This window comes from Panthera leo, chromosome B2 (genome assembly GCF_018350215.1).
Source record: "Panthera leo isolate Ple1 chromosome B2, P.leo_Ple1_pat1.1, whole genome shotgun sequence".
NCBI lineage: Eukaryota > Metazoa > Chordata > Mammalia > Carnivora > Felidae > Panthera > Panthera leo.
Genome location: NC_056683.1, coordinates 43,036,063 through 43,054,975, shown reverse-complemented (window position 1 = coordinate 43,054,975; position 18,913 = coordinate 43,036,063). Strand labels below are relative to the sequence as shown.

The window sequence follows — 18,913 nt, the reverse complement described above, 5'->3', positions numbered from 1 at the left end:
AAAGGTGGATTTAAACCTGGTTTGACTCTATCTGTTAAAAGAAACTATCTATAACAATTACCAGAACATGACCAAACAACAGTGTTGTAACAATCAAGCAAGTTATCATTTGCAAATAAATTCTTTGTAATTAAGCAGTGTGCTCTTTATAAAGGGAATTGAGTGGGCGAGCTAAAAAGTTAAGACACATTCTTAGACCATGGGAAACACACGCAAATGCTTTTTGACTAAGCTCAAGATTTTGCAGACTGTTGTTTTCTTCCTCAGCTCTCATGGGTCTGTTCTGCCCTATCTATTGTGTGCAGTGGGGGAGCAGAATGCCTTAGCAAGGAGTTACAGTGACTGAATAATTGTCCACTCGTGTCCCCAAGTGGTGTAGGCCTTAGCGATTTTGTGGCAAAATCAAAAGTGTGATTTGATTTTCTACCAACTGTGAAGTTTGACTAACTGTCCCTCATGAAAATACACACAGGTAAACACAGGTAGCAAACTCTGCAAAGAAACCATTAAATAAAAGTAGCACTAACTTCCTTGGGATTAGTTTCTCGGGGCGGGGGGGGGGGGGGTCTCCACACACCCTGTTACCATCTCCAATAGGAAGGCAAGTACTTACTTCTGGGTTCCCGGGGTCCATCCACTGTAACTTTAATAGCTCTGTGATAGGTGGCTACTTGGGGAGGGTTTGTGAAGACAGTTATGGTCAAGGTGAAACTCTTGCCTGCAGATGTAAAGGGGAAAATCCATAGTGAATATAAAAAGACAGTACCGATGATAACAGAGCAGCATAGACGTCCAGAAATTGCGCGTCGGCATCTCTGAGGAGCTCATGAAACCAACACAAGGGTCAGGACTCCTTGTTCTAAATTAGAAAGCCTGGGACGGCCACTTTACACAGTGATCACACACATGGCGTGTGTGGGTCATCGCCTCCATCGCCGCGCTACACAAGAGGGCTCCGGTTCCCAGAAAAGCTGCTCAGTGGCCACAGTTGTAATGAAAACAGAAACTCTGGTCCACTTGAGGAAGGTTCTCCTCCTTTCAGTTTTCTCCACCATCAGGAACACATCCAAACACAGACAATTTTAGACGTCTTTATTTAGGATTAGGTCATGACCCCATGAGAGAACAATAGTAAATCACTGTTGATTATGTTATTTACTTCACATGGCTTTAGCATTTCATTTGCTTAACTGCACTACAATAAGAAGATGAAAGAGGACGGTTCTTATGGGAATCATTTTAACAGGAGCCAGTGTCTCCTGTCCTGGCCTTAATGTGCCTGTGGTAGGATGATTTCATCATTACTGGAACAAAGTTTTTCTCCTCCCTGCCCACCCCCTTTCCCTAAACACCCATCCTTGCTGTTAAGTCTTGAAATAACTCCCTGACAGTGACTTATGTTTTGCTAAATGTATATGACATCTCCCAATATAAATACGAATTTTTGCTTTTAGCAGAGGGTGTGCTTCATTGAAATATTACATCTGATGTTTCAAATTAATGAGCTGAAGGTGATGAATGGGGGGTGGGGGGTTGGGAAAGACAGAAAAGTTTGGTAGCAGAATCGGATGTTTGCTTTCTCCAGAAGAAGATACCAGACTCTGCTACACAGACTCACTGACAGTTGTAATCAGTTAGATTTGCAACGGTTAGTCATGTCAGATAGTCAAAACTGCAAACTGTTACAAGACAGGAAAAGGTGGGCGTGAAACAGTGACTCAATAAAACCTTCAGAGATCTCAGGCCAGAGTATTCATTTGGCCTGCTCCTGTAACAGACCTTGAAACAGCTCATTTTGTTTTGTTTTTTGGTCAGAGACTGTTTTTCCCTCTACTGAAAGCTTGAGGGTATTAAATCAAAACACAAATCTTAAACAATATGTAGCAATGCAGAGTTTAATGCAATCTTTTCAAAGCTTAATATGGAACAGGTTATATACAAGGCTTAATGTAGAACAGGTCTTTGGCTGTCAAATCTAGTGAATGGGTTTTCTTTTCAACCCAGACCATGTAAGTTCCTAAAATATGTTTAAGACACACATCGTTTGTTACTCCATATATATAGTTTTAAGTCTCTTTGGCTATGCTTTTCCATGGCCAATATAAAAAAAGGGGGGGGGGGAGGAAAAACAGAAGTGGGGGAGGAGGGAGGACAGCAAAAGATGAATATTGATTAGAAAACTATTAAATGCCAGCCTTTTTATCTCATTTATCTATAAGATAATTATAATAATTACATTATCTCATTTTAATCGTATCCAGTTAGGTTCATCACCCCCATTTCACAAATGAGGAAACCAAAGCCCAGGGAGGCTTAGTAATTCAACCACACAACTAATAAGAAGAAAAAAATCAGGGTCTGAACCCAGGTCTTCCAGAGTTTAAAATCAGTGTTCTTCTTTGTCAGAGAACATCCTAAACAATTAATTAGATAATTTATTTCTGCACATGTCCCAATAAGCTCTATAAGACCAAGAAACAGTAAATATAAATCCACTAATGTAGTATCTCAGCCAGGATGATGAAAGCATTAATTTTGTTAAGTATCACTGATCTATCATATTTCATCCATTATAGATCGAATGTTACATGGGTTTAAGAAATGCAGTTGTCTGGGTAGGGACCAGAGGATTTATTATAAACATTCAGGCTAACTGGAAGAAAAAGGCAGCTGGGAGTCTAAGCTAATTACAAAAAACTCAGAATCTATAGAATTGGAGATTAGAATGTTGACTAGGAAGCCACTGGATCCAGATCAAGACCTCAAAACAATGTAGAGATCTGGAGGAGTGAATGGGCTGTTTCCCTAGATTGAAAGTCAATTTATATTAAACCCTAGAAGATGACATTCTGGGTCAGATTAATGGTCCATGAGCCAGGACTGCAATCCTCCAAGGACAGTGCTTGGAAGGCAGTTGCCATCCATGCCGTGAATCTTAATAAATCAAGGATGTATATGTCTCGATTGTCCTTAATGAGGGTAAGTAACTTGCTAGCAATACAGTCCGTGAATTTGTCAAAAACTGGTTCTGGGAATACTTCTATTTGAGACTTTCACATCTTACTTAGACTATTAAAAGTCATCGATGTTCTTCCCAAATTCAAACACCTTGCGTAAGAACAAAAGCCAATTATAAAATTCATTCTGTGAGTATGAAGCATCTAAATGTTCAACGCATTACCAATAAACATTTCTTTTTCAAAACAGGTGGGTTTGGGGGCAGGGGGGACAAACAAGCATTTAAGTACGACTACAATCTGCTAAATCAAATCCTGAGGAACAAGATGTACTTTAACAACGGAAATAGAAATCAAGGAGGTTCCTTCTACCTCTTATTGCCCATTCAGAAGGAACATGAACATAATGTTCAAGAAACTTCCAGAAACTACCACCCAACGAAGCAACTGGTTTTTCACCTTAAAAGTAATAACCAATTTCCTACATCAAATGTTTACAGGAGTATTCACGATTTACTTACATTTTCAGAAAAGTTTTGAAAAAACCTTTTACCAAATTCCACTGCTTGTCACTTTCCATAAGTGATAAAAAAAAAATTCAGGCTTCTGTTTAAAAAATGCAGGCTCCTATTTAGGGAGCTAGCTCATGAGACAACTGAGCGACCATCCTTGGCTTCATCTAGGAACTACTTCCAAATTATTATGTCCTTAAGACATATTATTTTTTGAGATAAACATCAGACCTGTCATTGAAAGATAGTTCTAACCTAGCCTGAGAGGCTGTGAGGAACAGTCAGTAGGGGAAGACTTCAAGCAAGGATTACACCTTAGATTGATAGAGTGCCCTGCTCTGCACAGTGCAGGTACTTACAAATGCTTGTAAACTGAAAGCAGCATGTTTGATAGGAAAGTGAAGAAGCACACCAAGAAAACTTAAGGACTAAATATTTCTGTTTCAACAGCAAACACATACTTCTGTTGAAAATATGAAGGAGAAAAAAGGAAACGACAACTAAAAAACATAAGCCACTCCTAACTTAATACAAGTGTCACTGATGCTCTACTGTTAATTCAAAGTACTTTCAAAAGTCAGCTGATAACTCATAATGTCAAAGTAAGTAGTGAAGGGCCTCCCTTATAAATCTAAAAACTGTGTTTCAGTTTCCGAGAATTTATATCTCTACCACTGAAAAGAAAAGAAAAAGTGTTAACATTCAAGAAACTTGCTGGTTGTCGTTTTTTAAGGCTACTCAAAAGAGAAATTTTAAATGGCTGGGGGGAAAAAAAATACAATGGTATTTTCATCTTCATCGTGATGATGATCCAGACTTCCTAACTGAGGAGGAATGTAGAAGTGTGAAAATCAAAGAGGAAGCCGGAAAGAGTTTTTTTAGAAAGCAGGTCAGGTACACAGGCAGGTTAAAGGGTTTCCTGCCACTGAAACACTGACCCTTTTTTTTTTTTTTTTCAAAGAATGGTATCCCTTATCAGTGCTATCTTTTTTTCCTCTCCATTTTAGTTTGATATTACTGTCTCCTTTCACATAACGTTCATGCCATGATATAAAAATCTATTATTAGTGATAAATCAATTTTTCTTTCTCTCTCCACCCGCTCCCCCCCCCCAACCCCCAATCTAAGTCTCGAAGACAAGTCTGGACCAATTTCTCCATCCTGCCTCTGGCAACAGACTGTAGCATTTCAGATCCTCCACCAAGTCCCGGCTGCTTCAAAGGAAAAATCCTACTTTCTTCAGTTAAGATCATAAGAAATATAGGGGGAGGGGGTCAGCTCTGTTTGGACATAATTACACTTCATCAAAAGAAGCTTTCTTCATCTTCCATGCGTGAAAAGTCTGCAAGCAGTTAAGTCTGTCTTTTTTTTTTTTTTTTAAATATAAAAATTGCTATTTGGGAAACCAGCCAAAACTCAGAAAGCCAATATAGTAAAACAGTGCACACCCTTTGTTTCTCTTTGAAGTTTCTTAAATAAATATGTTGAGGGTTTACAAAGTACACTATCACTTTGCCATAGTTTCTACTCAAATTGATCAGAGAAAAGTCATGCAGCATCTATGTAATACAAAGGTAAGGTAAATGGAAACACTAGCTTGAATCTGTAAGGTATAGTGTCCAGTCTTTTACATACAGAAATTCATTACTCTAATTAAAAACAAAATAAGGTTACATAAGAAGAAAGATGCAATTCAGACCATGCAGGTAAATCATCATGTTCAAATTGTTCTTGATTCCTACTAGAAAAAAGAGAAACTTTTATTGTACTGTGGACCTGTACCAGTTAACAGAAAAAAAAAAAAAAAAAAAAGAATATACACTTGACACCCAATCAGTCAACAGTGAGATAGGATGTGTCTTTTTTTCTTTTAATGAAAGTAAACTAAACCTGATGCAGAGATAACCCCTTTAGTTTTGAGTCGACCAGAGGTTCTGAGCCTCATTTTATTTCAAACAACCTTTCAGTGACAGTATCTCATTAGCATGCATCATTTTTTTTTAAGTTAAAAAGTACAGCTTCTTGGCCCTGTTCCTAGAAAGTAAACTAAAACTACTCATCGGAAACAGCCTTGCTTGAATTTCCCTTATCAAGTTTTTACAATGGTAATAATATGACATCTGATCCAAACTAAAGAGCAATTATCGGACATGGCTTAAAAATTGATGCTTCTTATCTCCTAATTCAAACCTGGGTAGAAGTCCTTCCATAGGTCGTTATAATTTATTTCACCTCAGTCCTAAAGTGGTCTATTTTCTCTCTTTGTATCGAAACACTTAAAATGGAAATATTAGATTCAGTAAATACATAAATGAACAGAATACTTCTCATGAAGGACTATTAAAATTCTCTCCACGGGAAAAATAAAAGGCAAAATGTTGGCTTCCTTAGAGACTATTTTCTAAAACATTAATCCCCCTATGAAACAGCTATGAGAATCCTAAAAGAAATTGTTTTCTATTTTATGATCTTTTTAAGGACTCCCAATATTCGAGTATGGATGCGGCTGGGGGAGACCCTCAAATAATGTGGGAATTATTTAGAGTCTTAATCACTCATGTGTCTGGGCAACTCTATACAGTCATTCTAGCATGCGTAACACATCATTCTGTACAGACTTCTGTAAAAAACTATGATGTTTTTTAAATAGAATCTTATTACAAGAGTAAGTTAAATCATAGGGAGGTAACGTGATAGATAAGTGAAGAACATTAGGCCGGCTGTCCTAGCTACGACTTACAACAAAATTGATACTATCAGGAAATTGATCCATCGCATTCTTTTTTCTTTCTTCTCTGCCACTCAATTTATTCAGCCATTTGGCATCTCATAATTCAGAACTTAAACCTCCAACTGTTCTCTCCACCTAATGTGCTCACGCCCAGTGGAATTAGGGACCAGTTTTTCTGAAAACACTGTTTGAATTTTCAATATCATAAAACAAATGAAAAAGGCCTGAGTACTCAAAAACACACTCAACTTCATCTGGACATACTTAAATAAAACCTTCAGTAATTCTATTCAGCAGAAGAAGGTGCTGATTTGTATACACACTAGCCTACATTTCCTCAGAAGATCCTAATATGTTTATTCCACTATCAATATTAAAAACCAGAGACCTACCTCTTCCACTCCGGCCCACAAATCTCAGATCGTTGAACCTCGCTACTTGGTTTTTCATAACAGCAGAGGCATTTCGGAGCTCGGCAGAATAATTTTCGTCGTTGCCCGCCATGACCGTAACCACAGTTCCATCTGGTACCTCTCCCAGGGCCACCACCTACATAAAACAGGAAACACAGCGGCAATAATGGCACATCAGAAAAGCTTCGAAACTGAGACTATATTCCCAGTGTAAATGATGTTGAGACTATATTCCCACTGTAAATGATGTGTCTTATCAGGATTTAGTGCTCCAGTCCAGTAATGGCAGACAGGAATGAAGCATCTGCATACGGGTCAGGATGCCACTTCAAACAGACCAACGTTTCAGGGTCCACCCATTTCAAAGGCAGCAAAAGTTTCCTTCATTTGTTGCTGGATTCTTCACAGAATACATGTACATTTTTATTAAATCCCCATGTTAGGTTGTCCATAGGAATTATGCCACAGAATGAAGGCTGATGCCCCATCTGCAGATTGCAGCGTACATATTAAGGCACCGCCTGTCTGCAGCCTGGAGCGCCCCGACGTGTGGTCTCATCCAGATCACAGGCTAAAAAAAGAAAGTCTGGTCAGCTCTACAGGAGAAGACATTCGGATGAAATCTCAGAGTTCCCGGCTATATGGAAGCCTAAATATGGTGGGGTATCCAGCACTACGTTTCATCTCCCTACTTTGGGCTACATATTCAGCTTTTAATCACACTGCAAATAATTACTGAATGCCCACTCCGGGGTTAGATACAGACAAAGCCATCAAGAAACTTAAAGTCTAGGTGCAGAATAAAAGGTACGTAACGAGGACGAAAACGGTCACTGACAAATGAGTGGTACAGATCCAAAATACACCCTTGGCCAAACTTGATTCTGTCTTGTCCCATCTGCCATTTTGGAATGACACAGATGCCTCCTTCACCTTCAACAGCTAACCTGCAACACATGAACTCAGTCAAGGAAGGATCCAGACAATCGGTCTTTGAGGTCAATAAACATTTGCACCGCTCCAGGGCTAGGGATCACACTGGCAACCAAGGTCAGCTGACTCGCAAACGGGCGCCCCTGTTTAACAAGAAGCCTGGTAAGGGAATGCCGCTGGGGGAGACAGGCTGCACAGGCTGCACTGTCACATAAACACACTATTCTTGATCCATTACCCACCCCCTGCCCCTCGATAATATCCTTTCTCTCCACTAACTTCCAGGATCCTACATTCAGATTATTTCCGCCTCTTCCTCATTCAGCTTCCAGATGCCCTGGTGGTTACTAGGCAATGGCTCCAGCTAAGGTAGCCCACCAGCCTCTGATAATAACACCCGTGTGCCCTCGCCTGTCTGGCAAATATCCCACTGACCCTTCTGCGCCTAGTGCTGGCCCTCTCCTTTGTCGAGATTTCCACAAGGCAAACCTAAGCATTTAATTCCATGCTCCCAATGCAATTTGTAAATACTCTCATTAAAGCAACTTTTTTATAGTGTGATAAAACAGACACCATAACTACGCTTCAGGGCTGAGTTCTCCCCACCCATGACCCCCATCCCAGTCCTCCTCTCCTACACAGCCTCTATTCTGGCCAGGCAAACAACCAACCATGCAAAAAAGTTGTCAATATCTATATATCTATATCTATATATATATATATAGATATAGATATAGATATATATATATTTTTTTTTTGCCCTTGCTTTTCTCTTAGGCTGTTTCTCAATTCCATTCCCTCTTTAACACTTCGTTATTCAGCTTAAAATCCTATAGCCTTCCCTCTACAGCCCACTTCCACAGCACCCCGCTGCCCTCAAATGATCCTCATTTCCACGTACATATATTAGTGATCTACCTAATCCTTGTGATATACTAGACCAAAGCTGTGAGACTCACTCCTAGGAAACCAGATTATACACTGGAAACTACATGAGGGAAGGGCCTTCATCAGTCTTGCTCACCACCAAATGCCCAGTGCCCCAACATTACCTGGCACATAGTAAGTGTCTGGTAAATTCTTTTGAAAGAAACTGATAAAAGAGCTCCATGAAGGGCACCACCTCCCACAGCAAATAGTCTGTGAGGCTCCCAGCTAACACTCTTAAGAGAGAGAACCAGTTAAAGGCTGAGTCAGCATCTCCCAGTAACAGCAACACGCTCTTGCAATCAAACTAGTTTTCTGACAACTTTTTCTGTCCTAGAGAAGAGGGAATTGCTGACTATCCTCCTGGTTACTCTGTTCAGTCTGAGAAATCTCCCAGGTCAGGGGCCAGTCCCTCGAGGACATGATTTCCTCCTTGCACCCTTGATCTAATGTCTCAAGGGGCTATGGAATAGAGGTAATGCTGTACTCCTACTGGACACAATATGCTTTTCAATTTTTTTGAATTCCCAAGGCCAAAAATGTGAACATTTAAAGACACTGAAACAACTGATCATGTTTGGCCAGTATTCATCTGAAAGTTTGACATTTTTTACACTCAGCATATCGCGTTTTAGCACCTGCTGTGTGGCTTTTGATGTCAAAGTAAATATGGAACCAGTAAGCATACTAACGAAGGCAGAAAGGTTTGTACTGCTCGGAAAAAAATGAACACCTGAAATCAAGAGGCCCTCTTTTTTCTCACCTCTCTTATACATCTGCTATGATGTCACACAAATAATTTCATCTCCAGGAACCACAGTTTTCCAATATAAATTAGAAATAATATTGTTAAGTCTACATAATATAGAATATACCATATAAGTAGAGTGTAATTGTAATGATGTTCTTTTTGTAAAATGAGGAGGCTAACTTCAGTTCCAAGTCTGCTGTGTGCTAAACATGGGCTTTCACTTATAAGCATCCCGAAAGCATTCAATTGGACATGTAATTCTCTACTTCATGTCCTGAAATGTTTGTTTTGTGTTTTGTGTTTGGTTTTTTGGGTTTTTTTTTTTGTTTTTGGTGTTGTTCAGAGATAGAAGATGGCTGCTGATGGGTTTCACTTCTGTCTGGCTAAATTTAAAAAAAAAAGAAAGAAAGAAATCTGCCCCAATATAAAGATTTTCAAGAGTTCTGGGACATTATTATTTTACTGCATATTTTTAACATAATGGACTTTTTTTTACTTAGAAGAAAAGGAAAATTGATTCAATATGGAAAAATATGAAAGAAAAGATCCCTAAGAGTGAAATACACAAATCCACTTTTCTTTGCTTAAGCAAAATAATGACCACGTTAAATATTGGTATGTTTTACGTATTCCACTTAATAACAAAACAAAAAGGTAATCACAGATTGTGTGAGTCTTCTATGAGGCTTAGAACTTGGCCTAAAAATGAAATGCTCACAACAATGTGGTGACAACTTTTCCTGTTATGGCTGAACTCTGTTTTAATGGCTAAATATATTGGGGGTTTTTCTACGATTCACTCTACCAAATCTGATGCCTAATGTTTTTCTGAGGAAAGAAAAGAGGGAGGGAGTACTGTATTTGACTTTATATCAATCAGAAGTATAATTATATGTCAGAGGTTTAAAAAAAAAAAGTAGATCTCTGAAGCTAAAAAGTTTCCCTCAGAGATTCTCAACTGTGTTTATCTAAAAGAAAACCAAAAGAATCAAGAAATTTTTACACATTCATCTGTACCAAACCCAAGCAATGGAAAACATTTTAAGGGGTAGAGAGCAGTCAAAAATCGCTCTTTAACTAGTTAGGAGTAAGCACACATTAAAATTTGTTTCCATACTACCCAACACAAAAGATCCGTTCTGCAAAGAACAGTTTGTGATGAAATCTTGACAATTACATTTCTGGATGTTTTTAAAATATAAAGTCTACAAATTCAAGAAACTTCAGGGGGAAGAGGGAAGTAATTTTGTGTCCTGACATTTTAGAACAGAGAAAAAAGTTCCTTTATTTAGCACACCTCACTATAACTAGCACTTAAACCATATGATACGAAGCTGGTACAAAATAAAGTAAAAGGATACTTAACTCTAGAAGCTACTGAAATTTTAGATGAGACTCCTTATGACTAAATCTGTGAATTACCCTAAAAAAGCAGCAATAGAGAATTACCTCAGGCCCTTAAAATTGTTTTTGTGGTATTTTTGCATGGAAATTAAAATTGCCTATGACATTTCCATGGACAGAAGTCTAGTTTTAACCAATCAATTGCTCTTAACAGACCAATATCATTTGGCACATTGTCCCTGCAGCAAAATTGAAATATAATTATTTTTCAAGATAAAGTCTGATAAAATCTTTCTTTGGAATCAAAAGCTGTTAGGGAGCAATTGCAAAATGGAAAACTTTAATTCTTATGGCAATTATTTAAAGATAACTTTAAACTAGTAAAACGTTTCACAAATGTTATAATGAATATTTAGAATTTAACCTAGAATTCAGGAAAACCTGACTGAATTGCAGAGAAAAAATAAATGCAATATAAAATACCATTTCATAACTTAAAAAATATATGTCAAAGAAAAATTTGATGGAAATTATATCAGTATAAGCTAGGAATTTATGTGCCATGTTTCAAACTGGTTTAGATCATCTAACAATGAATGTTCTGGCATTTTCAAAGGAGACAAACAGCAATGCTAAAGGAGAGAAAATAATGAAAGATATCTTAACCATGCCTGTTTCCAAAGAGAAGTTTCCTTTAAATTTTTTAAAAATGTATTTTCCTCCTAAAATTATTTGTTTCAGTTACCTTTTATATATTCAGTCCTAAAATTTTAAACTTCAATTCATATTGCATCTAAAGGCAGAACACAAGAAATGCATCTGTCCTCACACAACTTGAAATCTATCATAATTTACATAATTCTACTTAATAATGCATAGTTGACTTAACCACGTTTTAAAAGATTTAATAATCTGTTCTCCTTTGTTTAGGTATAATCACATTCATAAAGACACAAACAGAAAGCCTAATCATTATATACCTTAGGAAAATACAACTCCCTAATGTCAAATATTTATTAGTTGCATACTTGTTTTTGAAGAGGAAAAATGGCCAATGATGTTGAAAAAAATTATTTTCAAATAGAAATTGCTCCGTCATTTTGAAACTCTACTTATGACAAATACTGAAAGGTATCATTAAACATATAGAATTAACTATGAGCAATAGATCATATAACTAAAAATGTGTTTTCTTTCTTTAACGTTGCCAGAAAAACATATGATACTGGTAAGTACACAGTCCAGTGTTCCCTAACTTAAAACAGCACAATAGCCTTGCACCATTTTTAGTTTTAAAATATACATCTGGACTTAAAATTTCTGCATAGTGTTTCAGCTTGAAGCTATTTAAAGCAACTGAGTTATAAACCCTGAACACCAGGCTTCATGGTGGAAATGCTGACAGACCTCTGACTGTAAGGGTGCTACTGGATATAAGGCTGACATGTTCTCGCCACTATTTCTACCAGACCATTAGCTAACGAACTGAATTTGCAAACTTTTTTTTTCTTTTTTTCTTTTTTTGGTCGCTAGAATTATCTAGGACAGAAAGGGCATGGGATCCTCTAATAGTATCCCTTAACTATTTTAAGCGTTCAGTGAGATACACCTGAAAGAAATGTTAAAAATATTTATTTCCATTTCCTTGACACCTGGAAGGACTGAACATTACAAAACTGCAGAACTTTGTTAAAAATATAATGCGAATAAACAGCTTTGCATATTTTAAAACATACTAGGTGTCTTTGCAGTTTTACGTGCTGCATATAAACAAATCATTAAGTATTCTTGTATAATCCCAAAACAAGATCAGATGAACGACACTAATATGTTACTTATGTCTTAATATAATACACTGTCAATATCATTTTGAAGCATCATTTTAAATTAACACATCAAAATCCCATGTACTGAACTCATTTCTGATTCTCTATAGTGCTGAGTTCAGTGTCACGGATATAAACTATGGGCTCAATATATATATTAATTGGAATACCAGATTTCTCAACAATTAAGTTCTGTATGTGTTTTTTAGGTATGTTTACCTACCTACTATCCACCCAACAACACAATAACTTTGTACACAGCGCTAAATATGATAGCCAAATTGCGGTCACCACTTTTAAAACTGAGACTTCTTCATATTATTTCTTCATTGCAGATGTATTTGATTACGTTACAAGGGTGTAGAAAGTCTACTGATCTCAGGCTTTTATCTCAAAAGAAAGGTAAAGGGAGATCGTTTTTACTAACATTCGGATGAAAACAATAAAAAATGTCAAAATCTGGATGTTCCAAATCTCTACACATCTTTCTCAGCAGAGACAAAACTTATATACTGAGTGGATCTCAGATATCACCCTCTGTCTAAATTTTGTTAAATACAGGTATGGAGGTTGGAGAACACAGCGAATTATGTTTTAAGTTAACTCAATTTATTTTTCAGTCAATACGAATTAAAATACTCAATTTAATATGGTCATGTATAATCTATGGTTTTGCTTACAGGTCAGAAGTAAAACTGCTCTGTAATTAACAATAGGATGATTAGTAGCAAAGAAAACAATTTATTTTCAAAATCATTTTTAAAGGGTGGTAATGAGAAAACCTAAAAATAACCAAAATATCTGAGAATAGCTCAAAGGACATTGCATTCTGTCAAGTTCCATGCAAATTCATTGCGTTCTACCAAGAAGATCATTTCTATCCAAAATACCAAGGCTCAAAATCAACTCAGGACCATAAATGTAGGAAAATAGTTCAAAACAATTATACATTGAACATGTTTAGCAGAAAGAACGGAATGTAGAATACCCTAACACCTAAACGATATTTTTTAAAATGTAAGTACCTACCCATCTATTTTCATATATCATGATTTTGAATGCCTGACGTGGCATTTGGGGACAAAATATCTACTTATTTGTAGTTGCTGTTTTCATCCAGGTTTTTTGTTTGTGTTTTTAGGGGTTTGGCGGGGGGGGGGGGGGGGGGGGGGGGAGGTGGAAACAAATTTCCACTCTTCGCTTAAGGCGAATTAGAACATTCTGGGCCTGTGGACGATGAATGTTGTAAAAGACATCTCTTGTTATGGAAATTCGAATTTCTACAATTCACATACATTCTGAGCTTTTCATATTTCAAGGAGGAAAACATTAACCTACAAAATGGGTGGTTTATAAAGGGAGAAAAGGAACGGTAAACACACACACACAATTTCTTGAACCAACTGCAAAATGAAACTTGCCCCAGAATGCAACATCCCCTTTCCTTAACAATTCATTCTGATTTCTGTTCTGATGTAAGACCCATCTAGATAACCAGCTCTAATTGACCTGGACTCCTCTTCCTTTCCACCCCACCCACACACGGAATCTGAATTGGTGCGTGGGGCGGCGGCGGGAGGGGGGTGATCCACAACTGGGAACTGCCAGTGGCCTGTGGGAGTTTGGCCCCAGGGTGCACAGTGGCGGGGCTGGCACGATTCCTCACTACCCCCGGCCCCCCAGGCCTTGCTTACCCTGATCTCCACAGATCCCAAAACCCAGGGACCCAGGCCCACCTTCACAAGTTCAGAGGCTAGACAGGGCCGGAAGCGTCTTCCTGGGAGTGCTCTCCTCCCTGTCTGGCTCACCGCCCCCTCCATCTCGGGCGTCCAGTCCCGCGAGTGTGGACTGCCCGGTTTCACCGTTTCCCCATCAACCCGGTGCGTGCCGGGCCCTGGGGGCTCCGCGTCTCCCCCTGGCGAAGGCCGTCCCGGGAAACCTAGACCGCCTCACGGAACACCATCCGACCGCTGCGAGAGGCTTCGGACCCTGCACCCTCAACCTGCCTAGCCGCTGCCTGCCGCTCCGGCTGCAGACACCCGCCCTCCAACTAACGGGTCGGCGGGGCGGGCGGAGGAGGCCGCGGGCGCCCCGGGAGCGCTCTCAGGCCTCGGGGGTCGCTCCTCCGCGCCCTGGCCACCCGCCGGAGCCTCCCACGACCTTTCAGAAACAGAAGGGCCCTTTGAGATTTAGGTCCTTTAAAAGTACCAGTAAGAGAAATCCGCAAACTTTCACCTCCGTTTTCCAAGCGAGCGAGCCAAAGGCATTTCACGGGTTTCCCTCATCCCTCCCAGGTGGGGCGAGGCGGGGAGCTGGGTCCAGACTCCCAGAGGCGGCCCGAGCCCCCGCCCCCTCCATTGGCCTCCTCCCCGCACTCGAGGGTCCAGCGCGCGGGACTCCGGGGCTCTCCCGCCTCGGGGCGCGCGGCGACCCTGGCGGCCCCGCCTTCCTCCCGGTAACGGGAACTGGCGCGGGTCTGCGAGCCGAGCAAACGCCCCCCGTCCTGCCTCCCCCTCACTCGCTCCCAGAGTCCCTAGGTTCGCCAGGGACCCTCTTGGACACCGGTCATGCGGCCCACGCGCTGCAGCCGGCACCCGGCGCCCCGCCCCGGACGCGAACGCCCGGCGCCGGCACCCCACGAACACTGGCCCACGAGTCCGGGAGGGGCCGCGGCCGCTGAGGCTCACGCGGGTTAGAGAAGGGGGCGCCAAGCCGGGCGGAGGGGCGTCCGGCTGGGACAGGACAGGGTAGTGGCGCGCGGGACCCCGGGGAGGGCGGCGCGGGCAGCCCGTGGTGTCGGGAGGGTGGGCTGCCCAGCGCGGTGGACTCGGGAGTCCCGTGGGAGGAGGCCGGGGCTACTCACCCCTGGGGAATGGGGGCGGGGTGGAATAAGCCGGGGTGGCGGCGCCAAGAGTGGGCACCTAGGGGCTCCTACGAGGAGGGGAGACGGCTCAGAGGAGTGGGTTAGAACGAGGGGTAATGAAAGGATAAGGGGGTCAAGGGCCAAGGTGGTGGCTGCCGGCACAGGTGGGTGAGGGAAGGATCTGAGCGGGGTCATGCGCCCGGAGCCCGCCGAGGGATCCGGAGGAGGAGAGCCAGTCGGGGGTCTCTCTGGTCAGAGCCACCAAGGTAGGAGGACTCAGAGGCTGTCCGGGACCCGGGACCCGCGGGTATGGGGACGCCGGCCGGCAGGTCCCGCGGCGCTCGGCCGGGGGCGGGGGGTGGCCGCAGCTTACCTTGAAGGCCACGGGCAGGGTCTTGTTGCATCGCCAGTGCGAGGGCAGCACAGAGCACAGGAAGTTGGGGCTGTCGGTGCGGACGAGCTCGGCCGGGTGGTCAGCGATGATCTCCACCATGGTGCGGTTGTCGTGCGGCGGCCGCAACCGGGGCACGGCGGCCGCCGCTGCCGCCGCCGCCGCCGCCGCCGCCGCCGCCTCCTGCTGCTGTTGCTGCTGCTGCTGCTGTTGCTGTTGCTGCTGCTGCTGCTGCTGCTGCTGTTGCGCAGCCACCACCGGGCTCACGTCGCTCATCTTGCCGGGCTGCAGGCTGCTGGAGGGAGGGCTGAAGCGCCGGCTGGTGCTCGGATCTACGGGAATACGCATCACAACAGCCACAAGTTAGCGAAGTGGCCGGGGGAGGGGGAGGAGGGTGGAAATGAGGGGCGAGGAGGAGGAAATTGGGGGGGTGGAGGCGAGACGGGGGGAAAGGGGATGATGGAGGTGATGGGGCCGAGGAGGTGAGAAATCAAGTTCGATGAAGCCGACTGCCGGGAGGAGTCTGACGAGGGCCAGCGGTGGCGATGCAGAGCAGTCGGGTTGGCGGGTTGGGAGACCCGGGAGGTGCAGATCTTGCCGGAGCTTTTGGAACGCCCGCGGTGGCAGCTGAGAAAGGGCGCGGGGATGTGTGTGGCCTGGGGAGGCAGGGGGCTTCAGTTTGCAGCGTGGAGTGGGGTCCCTTGGGGCACCGCGTCCTGGGTGCGCTGGCGCCCCCTCCCAGGTCGAGTCCAGCGGTGGAACGGAGTGGATTCAGTAGTCCAGCCCCGGGGCAAGCATAGCCGCGCGCTCCCCGCCACTGCCGCGCCGCGCGCGCAGCTACCCAGCTGCAGGCGTCCGCGCCGCCGCCGCCGCCGCCCGCCCGCCCTCCCGCGCTGCTGCCGCCGCCGCCTCCTCCGCGGCGGCCTCCGCTCCCCCCGCGCCGGCCGCACGCTCAGATTCCTCCCGCGGCGGCTGCCACCCCGGCTCCCCGGCTCGTCTCCTTCCTTTCCTTTTTCCTCTTCTGGCCTTCTTACGGCCACCTCCTTGCATCCATCCACTCGCTCCTGCTATTTGCAAAGCTCCCCTGACCCTCGCTCGTCGAGGTGCCAGGAGGTAAGTCGCGGGCAGCGGATCTCGGGGCAACGGATCTCGAGCCTGCGAATCGCAGCCGCTGCCGCCGCCCGCCGGCGAAGAGCAGGAGCCCCCGTACGCAGCGCGCAGCTTCCGAAGCCGGAGAGGCGGCCCTGGTTGAGGGGAATCTCGCCTGATCGCGTCCTCTAGCTTCTCCCCCGACCCAGGACCAGGAACCCCCTCTTGGTCGCACGAAGTTGAAGCGGAGACGCCAGAGCGGCCGGCTGAACTGACTGTCGTTATTTTTCGTTGTAACTTCAGGAGAGGAGGAAGGAAAATTCTTGAGCGTCTGTGCTGACTTCTCGGCACTCTTCACCCTTCCCCCACCCCACCCCCCACCTCTGCCGGAGCGGCTCCCAGGGAAAAAATGATTTTGCAGGGTTTGGGTGCCTTTTAGTCTTAAGTGACACAGAAAATTGGGGTGGAGGGGACACTTGTCAAATAGTTTTTAGAAACTCAAGTGCGTGGCTGGACACTTTTTCCTTCTATATTCAAACTTGTCGTTCCTAGAGAACAAGGATGAGGTTTATTTTTAACGACTGGAAAACTGTCAGTTGGATGATTAAAATAAGTTGCAAAAACCTTGCTGGGGAAAAACCCCAGCAGTTTTCCGTAAATTGCAATTTTTTATTAAGTCTATTCTGCATCTAAAACTAAGACTAACGCCTTAACTTTCTTCCCCACCACTCCCGGGGGGGGGGGGGGGGCAAAAGATAAAAATACAAAATAAAATATCCAAAATGCTTCATTGGCTATTTATTTATGTATTTATTTCCCAATGTGGGTTAAAAAAGCGACTTTGGATCCCCCAAAAAGTTGCGGTCGAGAGGATGAAGGAGCACGGAAAAAAAGCGGCAGTTTTACCTAAAATGTGGTTTTTGGAGGCTGGGATTTCTAATGATTAGGTTTTTGTGGTTTATATAGACACGACTCTGGCTAAGGCGATCATTACGCTGATGAGAGTCAGAAGCACGTGGGTGTCTCCGACCAGCCTCAAACTCAGAACCTTCAAAACAAATAGAACAATGTGCGGCGCCCGCGGAAGCCGGGAAATCCGCTTGAGGCTCTTGCACCCCCAAAAAGGGGACAGAGGGCCATTTCCCCTCCTGGTTGTGTATTGCTACGTTCCTTGCTTACTGTCAAACTCCTTTAAACCTCCCAAAGCCTGAAAACGTGTTTGCAAAAACAGTCCTAGTTGCCAAAGTTTCAAAGATTCGTAATAGGGTAGCTGACGCCACAATAAGTGATTTTACAAAATAAATGAAAAATGATAACGCTTCCCTCTCTTGAGTATTAAGGAAGAAAGACGGTTGAGTCATTACTCTTCCCCCCCCCCCAACCCCATCTGATTTAAAACAATTCACGTGCCCATTAATTGACGTTTTTACTGCTCACTCAGCGCAAACGCCTATGTCACCCTGGTAGCGACCTGCCACGACCCTCTCTCCCGGTTTTTAAAGCCTTGCGTCCACTTGCTGAGCGGGAGCACGGGGTCTGCGCCTTTGAAGGGGCCTGGCAGGGCTTCGAGGGCGTGTGGGCACTCAAGAGGGGACCTGGTGCCCATCACGGACTGTGGAGCCCAGTTCAAGAGCAAAGGGAACGTGGAGGGCTCTCGTAATGTGTCTGGGACACGAGGATTGCCCTTTAAAGAGATGCGCCGGCGATAGAGGGGCCTCCAACAGCTGGAGCGGAGGTGGGGGGCTCGAGGTGGTCGGTTAGGCGTGGGCCCTCCCGGGGATAAGGACGGGGTTCAGGGGACGCTGCTCCTCCCTTCCTCTCCGGGGCTGCATTGTTACCTTCTCTTCCTCCATTCACTATTCCACGCCTCCCTCGTGCGCGGTTTTCTCTCCACGTTCCCGCCTCTCCCCCAAATCCCCCCAACAGACGCGAGCCTCCTCGCCGCGCCCCTCCCGCCTCCTCGGCCATCCCACGGCCCGGTGACACATTCTGCATCACCCGCGATGACACCCCCTCCCTGACCGACTCCTCGCCCCTGGCCTACAAGGCCTCCGGGCCCCACCCCCGGCGCGGAGAGGGTTCGAGAGAACCCACTTCTTGCGCTGAACTGGACGCGCAGCGAGGAACTGAGCGGTCTCCTGCGCGTGCGATTTTTAATTATCTTTTCCGTCACAGG

At 44.0% G+C, this 18,913-nt stretch overlaps 1 protein-coding gene across 6 annotated transcripts in view; it reads right to left on the bottom strand.

Annotated features, from left to right (window-relative positions):
* Nucleotides 1-18,913, bottom strand: part of RUNX2 (RUNX family transcription factor 2) — a 259,424-nt gene that overhangs the window by 148,382 nt on the left and 92,129 nt on the right. For all 6 annotated transcript variants that reach the window (XM_042938947.1, XM_042938943.1, XM_042938945.1 and 3 more), the window contains exons 3-5: nucleotides 15,631-15,980; nucleotides 6,593-6,749; nucleotides 614-718 (exon numbers count right to left, since the gene is read on the bottom strand). In XM_042938947.1, coding sequence (XP_042794881.1) covers nucleotides 614-718; nucleotides 6,593-6,749; nucleotides 15,631-15,980 — 612 coding nt within the window. The remainder of the gene's footprint in view (nucleotides 1-613; nucleotides 719-6,592; nucleotides 6,750-15,630; nucleotides 15,981-18,913) is intronic.